General features: G+C 44.2%; 1 protein-coding gene across 3 annotated transcripts in view; it reads left to right on the top strand.

Moving 5' to 3' along the window:
* LOC124612298 (endoplasmic reticulum metallopeptidase 1-like) overlaps nucleotides 1–16,084 on the top strand; it is a 474,311-nt gene that overhangs the window by 231,368 nt on the left and 226,859 nt on the right. Inside the window, exon 2 of one of the 3 annotated variants that reach the window (XM_047140410.1) lies at nucleotides 133–345. The exons of the other annotated variants lie outside the window; for them this stretch is intronic. Within the exon in view, the coding sequence (XP_046996366.1) occupies nucleotides 343–345 (3 nt within the window). The 5' untranslated portion in view covers nucleotides 133–342. The remainder of the gene's footprint in view (nucleotides 1–132; nucleotides 346–16,084) is intronic. 3 annotated transcript variants of the gene reach the window in all.

The raw sequence follows: 16,084 nt of genomic DNA, 5'->3' as shown, positions 1-16,084 counted from the left end.
AATTCCTTCGTAAAGATTCTGGTCGTACAAAATCGCGTTCAGTCTTCAAAGTACACCGACCAGTTCTCGGCCAGCCCATGGTTGTCACGTGCTGCTGTCCTGCTTATGGCGTCCTTGCTGTACATGTTTCAGGTCGCGCGTCTGGAATGTGGTTCTCCAGTCGGGAAATAGGCAATCGCTGCTTGTTCACAGAAGTGTGGGATGCCAAATAAACCACCAACGTCGAAGTAATCAAACGACGTTTTCAAGTCGACTCGTGTGGGCGTGTGTTCACGGACGACTGAAGATTCTTCTAGCCTTTCCACTGGTGAGGCGTATGCCCTCAAGTTCACGCTGCGCAAAATGGTAAGACTGCTCTAGCGCACAAAAGCTCAACTAAATGCTATCGCAAATTGATTTCTGTGGTACCTACAGTCATTTCTCATTATAAACAGTCAGTATAATTCTGTTAAATATTGCGCGAGTTGTGTTAGAAATTGTATTCTGGTATCAGCTAGCATTGCATCATTGTCGCAGTATTGTCAAAAATTCTTTCTGTAATTAGAAAAAGCTTTTGACCCAGGTCGGACTTACTTTACTTTGTCGTGTCCGCAAACTACAATCTGTTTGCCCAGTATTGGGCAATGTCCAATGCTTCTTCTTTAGCCAGCCATAGATCGTAGAGGGTGAGTCTGTGGGGGTAGGCAGGGCATTGTAGATGTTCCATGTCCTGTCGAGTGCCGCAGTCGCATTTGTCGCCATTTTCGTCCAACACACCCCATTTGATCAGATTAGATTTCACAGGAGCCACCCCAGTTCTGATGCGGTTAAGCATTCTCCAGGTTTTCCAATCACCAGAAACGCCGCTTGGTGGGTCCTCTCTTAGTGGATAGTAGATGGGGGGGCTCATCTAAGGCGCAACTTAGGAAACGGCGTCTGGATTTGAGTCTGCTGGGGCCACACTCTAGGGCAAATATTGAGTGACGGGCATCAAAGGTTTGTTTTAGCTTCTCTGTATGTTCATGGGCTTTCCTACGTGAGTCAAGGTTTGTGAAACCTGCGGCCCTGTGAAGATTTTCTATGGGGGTTGGTTTCATGCAGCCTGTCACTATGCTGCATGTTTCATTCAAGCTAATATCTGCCTTTTTGCATGGGCGGATCTGCACCATACCGGGCAGGCATATTCGGCAGTTGAGAAGCACAAAGCTTGGGCTGAAGTTCTGACCACGGTAGGTTTAACACCCCATTTGCTATTGGGCAGCTTTCTTGTCAGGGAATTTCGTGCTTCTACTTTTTTGCGTGTTTTTTCGCAATGATATTTGTATGTCAATGTTCTGTCCAGCACGACGCCAAGGTAGGTGGGAGTATCGGTGTGTTCTAGTAATGTCCCATCCCAGGTAACATTGAGCCTGTACTTTGCCTGCCTCGAGTTCAGATGGAATGCACTCACCTGAGTTTTGGAGGGATTGGGTTTTAGAGAATTCTTTTTGTAGTAGATTGACATTGTAGAAAGGGCGGTTTCTAGTTTCTCCTCGATGGCTTCAAACCTGCTGCCTTGAACTGTTATTGCCAGGTCGTCTGCATATACAAAAGTTTTCGTTTATAGGTCGGAAAAGCACCATACTAGATTTAAGGCCATAAAACCGTAGCTAGTCAGCGATGGGCGCGCGAAAAGAGTAGACAATGCATGTAAACAGACTTCCGCCAGCCAATATTTATGAGGGGCATTCAAATGATAACGAGACAAATGGAAAATGAGTAAACCGTTTACTATTTCACAAGTAATCTTCATAACTGATAATACATTTAACCCACTGTAAAACAAGACGTTCAGTACCTTCACGGGAAAATGTTTGCATTCCCTATGGAACAAGGATTGTATCCAGACGTGCACCTCTTCGTTCGAAACAAATCAACGACCGCAAATTTTTTCTAGAGGGCTACAAAAATATGGAAATCGCATGAGGAGGATGTGTAAGGGATTGCCAGCAGAACATATGCTACGTACTCGAAACTACCTCAGCAACATGTGGGTGGGTGCATGAAGGCGTTGACTGTCCTGTCTCACAGTGGGATAAATGTATGAATAGTTATAGCGATTACTTTAGAAATTATAAACAGTTTACTTACTTTCCCATCTGTCTCGTTTTCATTTCACTTACTCACATTTTATTTTCAAAAGCCCAGTTACTGAGTAAATTAGATAATTACTTGCTATCCACTTTGGTTTGCTTACACGCGATAGTTCAATAATGCTAACTGTGTGAAGCTAGAGTACATAAACGATGCTCGTTGCGGTTTCAAGGCACTGATTACAATAAGGAGCACTACAGAAATAGCAGTGCAGTAAGATAGTAGACACAATATACTAAAAAATGCAATATCTTTAATAATATGCATAGCCCACGCATCTTAAAGTTCGCTACCTCATGGAACACATGAATGAACTTCTATTTTGTGAAGTACATCAGCACCACTAAACTAAGAAACTGAAATTACTGCCCCCAACAATGCAAAAAACTTGAAATCTCTGAAAGAATGATTGGTTCGTTCTCTAGAGAAATTCGTGTCGCGACCTAAAAAATTGCGACCAACTCTACAAGGATGTAAGCTTAGACACACTAGTCATTGACTGGCTGTCTTTTTGTGGTCGTGGCCCCAAAACGGTGCATTTCTGACTTAGTTATCTGGAAAACATTCCTGAATTGAATATCCTCTTCTTTGATCGGACGCACTTAATGCGCTGCTGTTGTAAAAAGAAATTTATAGTATTTTTTTGTTTTCCGTCGTTCCTCAATTGCTTCAAAATTCGTGGAGGTACGTTCCGTCTGTGCAACTAATTGAAGGCAGTTTGTTTATTGCCATACGCGTATCTTTTATTTGTGAAGCTTGGGTAGTGGCCTGTAATACAGGTTTCGTTTTGTAAATATAACAAATGTATTATGTGGTAGTCATAATGTGTTCTATGTTACATTTTGCCATGTTTTTCTGTTGTTTTAGGTTAGAATCAACTTTTGTAGCACAAATTTCCGGAAGTGAAATTATCTTTCATTGGTGCTTACGGTTTACAAATGGTTCAAATGGCTCCAAGCGCTATGGGACATCTGAGGTCATCAGTCACCTATACTTAGGTGGCTGGCATGTTGAATAATAATGGACATAGTGTGAAAATTCATCAGATGAATTCGCAATTACGAATAATTACTATCACCAGCTGTAGAATGGAATGACGATGGAAAATTTGTGCTGGACCGGGACTCGAACCCGGGTTTCCCGCTTATCGCGAGCGGTCGCTTATCGTATGGCTATTCATGTACATCTCACGGCCCGGTCCGGCACAAATTTTCATTGTCATTCCATAATACAGCTGACGGTGGTCATTACTCGCAATTGCTAATTCATCTGATGCTTCGTACCAGCTGTAGTCAAATGGCTCTGAGCACTATGTGACTTAACTTCTGAGGTCATGAGTCCCCTAGAACTTAGAACTACTTAAACCTGACTAACCTAAGGACATCACACACATCCATGCCCGAGGCAGGATTCGAACCTGGGACCGTAGAGGTCGCGCGGTTCCAGACTGTAGCGCCTAGAACCGCTCGGCCCAGCTGTAGTCACCGTAGTACATTGTTATCAGAATAACACAGGCACTGCAATATCGTAGTGTGAAAATTACTTCTGTATATTCTTTGACGTTCATCTGTCTTTAGACGTCACGCAAAAAAAAGGTTGGGTGACAGTTGCTTCGCATCTGCCAGTGTAACATGTGCACCCGACGCAGCGGCTGGCATGAAGGACGTGTATAAGTTATTGTTTCATTCAAAGCCGATAAAGTGAAGGACAAAGAGATATCGTGACGGTTGATAGTGGAATCTATCCCTATCAGATAATTAAAAATTTAGTAAAAATCAACCAACAACGTGATTAGATATTCCACTCAGAAATTGTGCTGAGAAGCAGATTCTTCTGCGATAACAAGGAACTAGCACTGCTTCTGGGGCACGTGGTGAATGGTTTAGTCGCAGTTCAGTTTCCTTTCTAAATTGCAAGGCATGCAGATGCCTCCTGCAAATAATACTTGATCCGTAGTGCAGATGCATCATTAATTTGTTGATGCTACAGAGTGAGGATACAAGTATTCTGCTACTTCGACTGTTAACGTTGATACAGATGTCAGGTACTTGGATACACATGAACTCGGCCACCTGTCAGACTTAAAATGTTTTACGGGTAATCAAGTGGTGTTATAGACTGAAGTAAGAGAACTGTTTCATCTCATTCTAATCCCCGAACATCAGGTCTTTTCGCAGAAACTTTAAAATATTTGACATTATTAGATAATTAATGTTAGTACTTAATCTAATGTTTCATAAGTAGTGCTGTTATATTGCACTTATGGAAAATGTGTATCCTTGTTTTCTTCCTAAATCCCAGAGATTCTCTTTGTGGGGCTAATGTTGTATAATCTTGTATGCGGTGGCAAAGAGTTAGGGCTCTCATGCTTCTAATGTCTTCCAAGTCGAGGAATTTGGGAAACAGTAGAACGACAGCATTTCGACTCTAATTACAGATCACAGTTTCAGCTCTTGAGTCGGCTCCACACTTACCATAACCACCTCTGTAGCCGATACCCCTAACGCACGACTGTACAATGGTGCTCGTGTCTGAGGCAAGGTGGTACAAATCCTGATGGTGACCAGCAGTAGGGCAGAGGGATGGTGGCGTCAAGTTCCTGATCACCTAACCTTCCGCCAATATCTACATCTACATCTACATTTATACTCCGCAAGCCACCCAACGGTGTGTGGCGGAGGGCACTTTACGTGCCACTGTCATTACCTCCCTTTCCTGTTCCAGTCGCGTATGGTTCGCGGGAAGAACGACTGCCGGAAAGCCTCCGTGCGCGCTCTAATCTCTCTAATTTTACATTCGTGATCTCCTCGGGAGTTATAAGTAGGGGGAAGCAATATATTCGATACCTCGTCCAGAAACGCACCCTCTCGAAACCTGGACAGCAAGCTACACCGCGATGCAGAGCGCCTCTGTTGCAGAGTCTGCCACTTGAGTTTATTAAACATCTCCGTAACGCTATCACGGTTACCAAATAACCCTGTGACGAAACGCGCCGCTCTTCTTTGGATCTTCTCTATCTCCTCCGTCAAACCGATCTGGTACGGATCCCACACTGATGAGCAATACTCAAGTATAGGGTCGAACGAGTGTTTTGTAAGCCACCTCCTTTGTTGATGGACTACATATTCTAAGCACTCTCCCAATGAATCTCAACCTGGTACCCGCCTTACCAACAATTAATTTTATATGATCATTCCACTTCAAATCGTTCCGCACGCATACTCCCAGATATTTTACAGAAGTAACTGCTACCAGTGTTTGTTCCGCTATCATATAATCATACGATAAAGGATCCTTCTTTCTATGTATTCGCAATACATTACATTTGTCTATGTTAAGGGTCAGTTGCCACTCCCTGCACCAAGTGCCTATACGCTGCAGATCTTCCTGCATTTCGCTACAATTTTCTAATGCTGCAACTTCTCTGTATACTACAGCATCATCCGCGAAAAGCCGCGTGGAACTTCCGACACTATCTACTAGGTCATTTATATATATTGTGAAAAGCAATGGTTCCATAACACACCCCTGTGGCACGCCAGGGGTTACTTTATCGTCTGTAGACGTCTCTCCATTGATAACAACATGCTGTGTTCTGTTTGCTAAAACTCTTCAATCCAGCCACACAGCTGGTCTGATATTCCATAGGTTCTTACTTTGTTTATCAGGCGACAGTGCGGAACTGTATCAAACGCCTTCCAGAAGTCAAGGAAAATAGCATCTACCTGGGAGCCTGTATCTAATATTTTCTGGGTCTCATGAACAAATAAAGTGAGTTGGGTCTCACACGATCGCTGTTTCTGGAATCTATGTTGATTCCTACAGAGTAGATTCTGGGTTTCCAAAAACGACATGATACTCGAGCAAAAAACATGTTCTAAAATTCTACAACAGATCGACGTCAGAGATATAGGTCTATAGTTTTGCGCATCTGCTCGACGACCCTTCTTGAAGACTGGGACTATCTGTGCTCTTTTCCAATCATTTGGAACCCTCCATTCCTCTAGAGACTTGCGGCACACGGCTGTTAGAAGGGGGGCAAGTTCTTTCGCGTACTGTGTAGAATCGAATTGGTATCCCGTCAGGTCCAGTGGACTTTGCTCTATTGAGTGATTCCAGTTGCTTTTCTATTCCTTGGACACTTATTTCGATGTCAGCCATTTTTTCGTTTGTGCGAGGATTTAGAGAAGGAACTGCAGTGCGGTCTTCCTCTGTGAAACAGCTTTGGAAAAAGGTGTTTAGTATTTCAGCTTTACGCGTGTCATCCTCTGTTTCAATGCCATCATCATCCCGTAGTGTCTGGATATGCTGTTTCGAGCCACTTACTGATTTAGCGTAAGACCAGAACTTCCTAGGATTTTCTGTCAAGTCGGTACATAGAATTTTATTTTCGAATTCACTGAACGCTTCACGCGTAGCCCTCCTTACGCTAACTTTGACATTGTCTAGCTTCTGTTTGTCTGAGAGGTTTTGGCTGGATTAAATACCAGATCTCTTTCCAGTGTCCTGTGAAGTGAGAACATGCGACACTATTGGTAGTGATCCGCCTGTCGGACGGGGATGTTGAGCCTGGTGGCTCCCTTACTGCACTTCCGAAAGAGCAGCTTGCGTGCCAGCGCCAGGTTTCATTCTTTCCATTTTCCTATCGCACTACACAAACAAGATCGCACGTCACACACCAGTAGTCAACCGATATACGTAGAACACAACACTTAAAGCACTCGAAGGAAAGGAGCAATTGTGAACGAAGGAGAAAAGGACCTTTCCAGTTAGGTGGCTGAACCTACCCCTCGGTGACTCCCAGACATTCGTGACATCATCAATCAATCAGTCAATCAATCCACCTTTATTACGAAGTCATACTTTGGACAAGGGAATTACTAATAGGTAGAACAGTGTTTTTCGAATACTCAGAGTAACACAAAATTCATTTCTGTAGTAATAAATTGTTCTTTAATATGTTTACAAACAGAATAATCATCCTCAGAATAACACGCTCTGTTTTCCAAATGAAAAACACAGCCTTATTCGAAGGATGCTCATAGTTGCCAGTCGTATGGCACTGGTAAATTTTGTGGGATCTAATTATTGGAGATAAGTTCCCGATGCATATCGGGGTTAACACTGAATGCAAATAATCGGTTGGAGGTGACTGCAGACGGTTTGTTCTTCTGGCAGAAGCTGACCGTTGAGCACGTGAGTTGAAGACAAATAATGAAATTGTTGTGTCTCGGTGTCTTGTCTTGGAATTCGCAGACGATTCTGTTACTTGAAAATATCTGACGTAGTGGACACAGAGTTCCGGCTGTACAGCGAGGTTAGCGACACTCGTGGGTAAGGAAATTTCATGTTTGACGACTGCATTTTACAGTTTAGTCAGCCGAGAGGTGGGCAAGTTAGATCTGCCAGCTCTGAAGGATGATTTTCGCAATATGGACCCTTGGCAGACATCTGGCCAATGCCGCGTAGCACCGCCTCTATCGTTGGTAATGGCCTCAACTGGGCGACGAAGAGATTGCTAAACTTCATTAAAGGATGCTGTATCCATTTGAAGCCACTCGTTGGTCATTAGATCCCGTAGAGCCACCAAATTGCGGGGATCATTGCTGCATTTCACGTGCTGTTCCATATACTCAGACATTTTCTGTGGGATTAAATCGGGTGACTTCGGACGCCAGTCAACATGGCATAGAGGCATAGTGCTGTGTTCGTCACACCGGGTACGTATGTGAGGAGTCATAGGAACTTCTTGTTTCCATGTTGGAAGCTGGGATACACAGGAACATATTCGTCATAAAGATGTAAAAGAAAGTGCAACACTTGGTCGCAAAGAATGTTGAAATAAACATCCTGGTTCTAATTTGTGGTAACCTGAGTGGACCCAGTACAGTTTGAAAAACACCTGGAAAACATCAAAGAACCACCTCAAATCTGATCGGAACTGAACCGTCAACGAATGCGAGTTGGACTGTAGGTGCCATCGACACCTTCCAAAACTTAGAAATAGGCAAAATCGCGACTCGCCGGACCTCACTACACGCCAACAGTTGGTCGACTGAAGACGCGTAATTTTAGTGAATTTTCCGGGCTCTGTGAACAGTTAACTTTTCCGCGATACCAGATTTCAAATGTCCATTGCATGCAGTTCGATTAGCCATGTCCTCTCGGGAACTGGCCGAAATGGACGTAAATTCGCTGAGAGCAGCAATTCTTGTCGGGTTTGAAATTGTCATTGTCCGTTCACTGTCGGTTAGGATACTTGTGTGACCACATGTTAGTCGGGTGCTAGTGGTACACGTAGAAACGTTAGACAGTCAGAGTTGATACACCAACATATTGGGAAGTTAATTCACCATGTCGTCCAATACACGCCCAAACACGGCAGCTCCCTTCTCCAGCTTGTCACCCATCCAGCAGTAGGCACGTAATGCATACGTATCACGGCTCATTATTAGTTGAGTCAGTATGATCTCGTAGTTCACGTTACTGGAAATAAGTACAGACGATTTCATCTGTGACGCTCGGAAAACATCCATCGATAAGGAGCGTGGATTGTGAAGACAGTTCAAATAAAATGAAGAAAACTAAAGCTTAGCAGACTGTCATCTCTTAGATTTTAGTAGAGTTGGAGAAAAAAGTGTTTCAGAGAATACACTAGATATTTCATAAGAACGAATAAGAAACTGAACATGTACATTTTTTAACTATTAGATACACAAAATTTAGTTCATTTAAATAAGATTTTAGTCAAGGTACCCCATTTGTTTTTTAAATCTAGTGGTAGTTGCCCGTATGTGTTCATAAGTGTCTACAAATTTGTCACAAACACTGTTAACATTTCTTCTCGCTTGTGTTGCATCTGTTGTACATGCCCTGAAAGCCAAAGTAGTCATTACCTTCAAATTGTATTACTTACCTCGATCATGGGTAACACCATGAATACACGTGTTTCTATAAAGCGTTCTGCAGTTTGTGGAGTCACAATCGGAGTCCAGTGAAATGTTCTTTGCTCGTTAGCAAGAAAACCGAAAGTACATTCGATGTATAAGCTAGGTGTACAGAGGCTGTAGTGGAAACACTTTCTTTGTAACTGATAAGAAATTCCTTTTTTGGGGAGGCAGTAAGAACGTTCGGCACTAACGTTCACACAGGGAAGATAATGAGAGCCTTCATGGAACTGCGTGATTTGAGGACATAATTGTTATCAGTTGTCTTAATATAAACACAGTAAGTGTTTAATCTGACGTTCTTCCGTGTGCACCACCGCCAACGAATATGAATCTGTACGGGAATCGTACCTTGCTGGCAACATACGACAATTTTTTTGTACCTGTTATAAAGAAATCCACTATAAAGTGGCTTAATGACACGTATTTATCATCTATAATCGCCGTACATTTGGGAGAAATAAGCTGTCCTTCCTTGCGGAAATGAATTCATCGAGAATTTCCTTTTAAATTTGCCCTTTCTCGATATGAGAAGTAGCGCGACAGTCTCCTCATTAGACTCCATGACAGATGCGAAACACGGCGGACCAGCAGTAGCATCACAGAGGCACGCGGCGGCACAGTGTAAAGGGTCGGAGCGCTGCGAGTGTCTTTCGGTGGCGTCTCGTGAAGCCATCCGTGTCTACGGCCGCGATTGAGCGCGGAAGAGGCCAGCCGCCACCGACAAAGCGACAATACGGCTGCTCGGCGGTTCGCTTTAAAAAAAAAAAGAAATAATACCAGTGGCTACGTGACTTCGTGGAGAAACAAATTTAAACCATCCGTGCGATGAAGAGCTCCCCCCGACTCAACGCCAGGAAAACAGGTCACCACCAGCTCCACAACGTGCTGCCGAAACTGTTGCCGCCGGCTGCTGTAAGCATCCTGAAGACAATCGTGAAACAGTATCGTGTGGACCAGCCGCTACCGTCACGCGTACAATCTTTCAGAACTGGTGACCGCATTCCAGAAGCTGACCTGTCAGTGAGGCCTAAACAATCCGCCGGGAGACCGCGGACATATGGACTGATCATACGATACACGTTCAGTTGAACGTACGTCTGTGATCATGAACCCCCCTCTCCTCATTCAGCGATAAAGATGGGTTAGTAATTCTTGCTTCAATTATGTCAATAGAGAATAAGTGCTGTAGAATGACAGCTGAAGAGATAACATATATGGTGAGAGAAATGCAGTATATTATCATTAACGACTAACAGCAATACTGACTTTCCTAGCTACGACGAGGCATTTAGAGGACCTTAAGTATACTACTACTACTACTACTACTACTACAACTACACTACAGGCCATTAAAATTGCTACACCAGGAAGCAATGCAGATGGTAAACGGGTATTCATTGGACAAATATATTATACTAGAACTGACATGTGATCACATTTTCACGCAATTTGGGTGCATGGATCCTGAGAAATCAGTACCCAGAACAACCACCTTTGGCCGTAATAACGGCCTTGATACGCCTGGGTATTAAGTCAAACAGAGCTTGGATGGCGTGTACAGGTACAGCTGCCCATGCAGCTTCAACACGATACCACAGTTCATTAAGAGTAATGACCGGCGTATTGTGAGGAGCAAGTTGCTCGGCCACCATTGACCAGACGTTTTCAATTGGTGAGAGATCTGGAGAATGTGCTGGCCAGGGCAGCAGTCGAACGTTTTCTGTATCTAGAAAGCCTAGTATGGGACCTGCAACATGTGGTCGTGCATTATCCTGCTGAAATGTAAGGTTTCACAGGGATCGAATGAAGGGTAGAGCAGCGGGCCGTAACACATCTGAAATGTAACGTCCACTGTTGAAAGTGCCGTCAATGTGAGCAAGAGGTGACCGAGACGTGTAACTATTGGCACCCCTTACCATCACGCCGGGTGATACGCCAGTATGGCGATGACGAGTACACGCTCCCAATGTGCGTTCACCGCGATGTCGCCAAACACGGATGCGACCATCATGATACTGTAAACAGAACCTGGATTCATCCGAAAAAATGACGTTTTGTCATTCGTGCACCCAGGTTCGTCATTGAGTACACCGTCGCAGGCGCTCCTGTCTGTGATGCAGCGTCAAGGGTAACCGCAGCCATGGTCTCTGAGCTGATAGTCCATGCTGCTGTAAACGTCGTCGAACTTTTCGTGCAGATGGTTGTTGTCTTGCAAACGTCGTCAAACTGTTGACTCAGGGATCGAGACGTGGCTGCACGATCCGTTACAGCCATGCGCATAAGATGCCTGTCATGTCGACTGCTAGTGATACGAGGCCGCTGGGATCCAGCACGGCGTTCCGTATTACCCGCCTGAACCCACCGAGTCCATATTCTGCAGTCATTGGATCTCGACCAACGCGAGCAGCAATGTCGCGATACGATAAACCGCAGTTGCGGTAGGCTACAATCCGACCTTTATCAAAGTCGGAAACGGGATGGTACGCATTTGTCCTGCTTACACGAGGCATCACAACAACGTTTCACCAGGTAACGTCGGTCAAGTGCTGTTTGTGTATGAGAAATCGGTTGGAAACTTTCCTCATGTCAGCACGTTGGTGTCGCCACCGGCGCCAACCTTGTGTGAATGCTCTGAAAAGCAAATTATTTGCATATCACAGCATCTTCTTCCTGTCGGTTACATTTCTGGTCTGTAGCACGTCATCTTCGTGGTGTAACAATTTTAATGGCCAGTAGTGTATAATACTACCTCAGGCACTTCGCGAAAATTTTACCTGAAACATGTGAAACCTTGTGAAAGCGAGTGGAAGATTTCGGAGTTTTGGAATGGTTTTAGGAAAGTGCAGTGCAGTACAGTGCAGTGCATCTGCAAAGGAAATACCATACATATCGATAGCTAGTGTTAACGATTAAGAGGGCTCCTCCAGCGTTTGGAATTTTTATCAGTGAGGTATGACGATAAACATGAAACGAATTCAGAAACTTGCTGCCGTGACCGTAAAAGGGCGGTACAGCGTTTGTGGAAATGTAACAAAATGCCTAGCGAACTTAAATGGGTACTCCATGAAAGACGGTGTAGCCCTTGCGAAAGCTTGTCGGCTAAATTTAGGGAACCTGTATCAGAGGAACACAGTGCGACCATTCTGCTGCGTAGGTGGTGTGGCTTTAAAATAACGGGACTATTGTTGCAAAAAAAGTTTATTTCAAAACATAAATTTGTCACCCTCGATATAATACTCTGCTTCATCCCTCCAACGGTCTATGAGACTTTTTCATTGATTGAAACACTTTTTGAACCCACCTGTGAGCTCCTTGATGAATTGTTCCACTTTTTCTTTCAGTGCTTGAACGGACTGAGGTCTTGTTTCTTTTAATACAGATTCGACGTTGGAGCTGAACAGTTGAAGTTAAGATTGTCATTTATCTAAGAGATTGGATGCAAAAACTTTCAAAGCAATTGAGGAGGAGAAACCATATGGAGAATATGTAACTGTAACGTGGGCAATAGTGAACAGGTAGGAGGCTAGGATGACTGCAAACTGCATACCAGGAAAAGAAATTGGAAGGTGGCGGAGGATTAGATGGTAAGAATAGACTCTCAGAATGTGTCATAGATGAAATCCAAAATTATTCAGGAATGACCATCGGGCAAAATGTTAGCAGCTTACAAGATACGAGAAAAGTTGTATGGGCAATTCTATTTCGCCTTCCTTCAAAAGACGGTAAATCCAAGCCCTCTAAGAAGTCATTCACGGTGCAAATACAACACAGTAGAACAAAATGGCTAGCAGTTTATTCAAAAATCAGATTTGCCTTTTGCCGTAGGGGATGTCTTCAAAGAAACTTTCGAAGACTTGTTAGATTAAGGCTATTGAACAAATATCGTCATAGCCACACTCAGAATCCTAGAGTGTCAGTGAAAAGCTTAATCTGGGACAGAATCCCCAAGACAGTGTTTGTTTCAATTAAAATACACTGTTTCTTGGTGTCTTTCAGGAAAGGAAATGGTGCAAGGTATGAAAGTCTTGAAAAGACTGCTACGAATTTATTGTCGTTTCACAGTGAAACATTTTAAATTTAGGTAAAGAAAAAGTTAAGGCATCAGGGGGAAGTGTTACAGACCTTGAAAGAAAGGCAAGACAACGCAGACGAGCTAGAAAAAGGACATTGCAAGATGAGATGGAAGAGGATGCGGACAACGCATGTTATGGAGCTAGAATGCATTGACAACTTTAATGGCTGTTTCCTGTAAGTTGTTTTTAAGCATAAAATGTACTTCTTCTCAGCTTCTACGTGCCAGAACTTCTTGAAAATCACGGGATACATTAATCGTAGTATTGTGCATATTTTAAAACAGAGGTTTTTCCTGTTTTGTAAATTTCAAACTGATTAGAGTCCTACGTGCACAGAAAAATGTAGACAGTTTCTTATTTTGGTGGCCTAGTCTCTGATAAAAGGTACCTTTCATTAGTACAAATTTTACGTTATTTAAGATGAGTATAACCAACCTTCCCGGACCGCTTCACACTAAGACTTAAGAGGTAGGTACACTCCACCACGCAGTGTCTTATGGAGTGTGTACGTAGATGGTAGTAAAGCACCACTCAGTAAAAGACTCGGGGTGAAAGTTTGGCAGGCAGCTGGCCGCCGCCGCCCCCCCCCCCCATCCCCCTCCCCCCTCCCCCCTCTCACCCGTCGCCTGAGCTCACACGCGGTCCGGCGCTCCTGCACACTCGCCAGCTCGGTCGGCTGGACGAACAAGTACGGCCGCCGGGATCAGTCGGACTGTATAGACGGAGACGGGGCAGCCACACCCCAGACGCGTTCCGGTGAAACTTGGCAGACAGGCCTGCTGGAGCCTGTATGGGACCCTTCAGAGTCTAAAGCAGGGGTGTCCGACATTTTAGCTTACCTGAGCTACTTTATAAGACGACAAACTGTTTTTGGCCGCACATAATACACTTAATAAGCGCCGGAAAAAAGTGATGGACTAATGAGAGAAGAGCAATGTGTGGCTGGAGTTTAATTTAAAATATACGGTTTATCATAAGTTTACATCAACGGAATTTCGTAGTTCGTATTTATTTTTTACCGGTCAAGTCATAGATGGATAGGGTATATATGTGTATGCAGTAAGCATAGCCTACTGCACATTTTCTCAACATCAAATCGGACTTGTCACGTGGTTTTGGGACAACTCTACTTGCGTACAATTTGCGGTAATAGCGAAACTTGAATATTAGACGAATTCACCCTGTTTTATATAAGTTTCTGCACGTCCTAGTTTTAATAATCGCTATGCTACAGTATTGTCGCGGCTACGGATGTAAAGAGAAGTATGTGAGAGGAGGACCAGTTGCTTTTTATGCTGTACAACAAATGTATAATCATAAACGTCATACTTACATGAGGTACTTCACATGTTGAAATATATCGAGGTGCAGTGTTATAAAATCTTGTACTGAATAGGTTATTTGTTACTTTGTTTACCGTACAATTACTAGATAAATTTCCAAGTGTATTTGAATAAACTGAGTCAGTGTCTACGTATTGGTGCTGAGTTACATGCAGATAAAATTTATATGTGCCACAGTAATATAAATTCGGAGTAGGGGTTTAAATCCATGGAGAAGCAATAAAAACTTAGTTTCGCCGATGGCATTGTAATTCTGTCAGAGACAGCAAAGGACCTTGAAGAGCAGCTGAACGGAATGGACAGTGTCTTGAAAGGATATAAGATGAACATCAACAAAAGCTAAACAAGGATAATGGAATGTAGTCGAATTAAATCGCGTGATGAGGGATTTAGATTAGGAAGTGAGACGCTTAAAGTAGTAAAGGAGTTTTGCTACTTGGGGAGCAAAATAACAGATGATGGTCGAAGTAGAGAGGATATAAAATGCAGACTAGCAATGGCAAGGAAAGCGTTTCTGAAGAAGAGAAATTTGTTAACATCGAGTATAGATTTAAGTGTCAGGAAGTCGTTTCTGAAAATATTTGTATGGAGTGTAGCTATGTATGGAAGTGAAACGTGGACGATGAACAGTTTGAACAAGAAGAGAATAGAAGCTTTCGAAATGTGGTGCTACAGAAGAATGCTGAAGATTAGATGGGTAGATCACATAACTAATGAGGTACTGAAAAGAATTGGGGAGAAATTTGTGGCACGACTTGACTAGTAGAAGGGATCGGTTGGTAGGACATGTTCTGAGGCATCAAGGGATCACCAATTTAGTACTGGAGAGCAGCGTAGAGGGTAAAAATCGTAGAGGAAGACCAAGGGATGAATACAGTAGACAGATTCAGAAGGATGTAGGTTGCAGTAGGTACTGCGAGATGAAGCAGCTTGCACAGGATATACACTCCTGGAAATGGAAAAAAGAACACATCGACACCGGTGTGTCAGACCCACCATACTTGCTCCGGACACTGCGAGAGGGCTGTACAAGCAATGATCACACGCACGGCACAGCGGACACACCAGAAACCGCGGTGATGGCCGTCGAATGGCGCTAGCTGCGCAGCATTTGTGCACCGCCGCCGTCAGTGTCAGCCAGTTTGCCGTGGCATACGGAGCTCCATCGCAGTCTTTAACACTGGTAGCATGCCGCGACAGCGTGGACGTGAACCGTATGTGCAGCTGACGGACTTTGAGCGAGGGCGTATAGTGGGCATGCGGTAGGCCGGGTGGACGTACCGCCGAATTGCTCAACACGTGGGGCGTGAGGTCTCCACAGTACATCGATGTTGTCGCCAGTGGTCGGCGGAAGGTGCACGTGCCCGTCGACCTGGGACCGGACCGCAGCGACGCACGGATGCACGCCAAGACCGTAGGATCCTACGCAGTGCCGTAGGGGACCGCACCGCCACTTCCCAGCAAATTAAGGACACGGTTGCTCCTGGGGTATAGGCGAGGACCATTCGCAACCGTCTCCATGAAGCTGGGCTACGGTCCCGCACACCGTTAGGCCGTCTTCCGCTCAAGCCCCAACATCGTGCAGCCCGCCTCCAGTGGTGTCGCG

Source organism: Schistocerca americana, chromosome 4, assembly GCF_021461395.2.
Source record: "Schistocerca americana isolate TAMUIC-IGC-003095 chromosome 4, iqSchAmer2.1, whole genome shotgun sequence".
In the NCBI taxonomy this organism is placed as follows: Eukaryota; Metazoa; Arthropoda; class Insecta; order Orthoptera; family Acrididae; genus Schistocerca; species Schistocerca americana.
The sequence above is the reverse complement of the archived record's forward strand: the minus strand, read 5'-3'. Positions and strand labels throughout refer to the sequence as shown.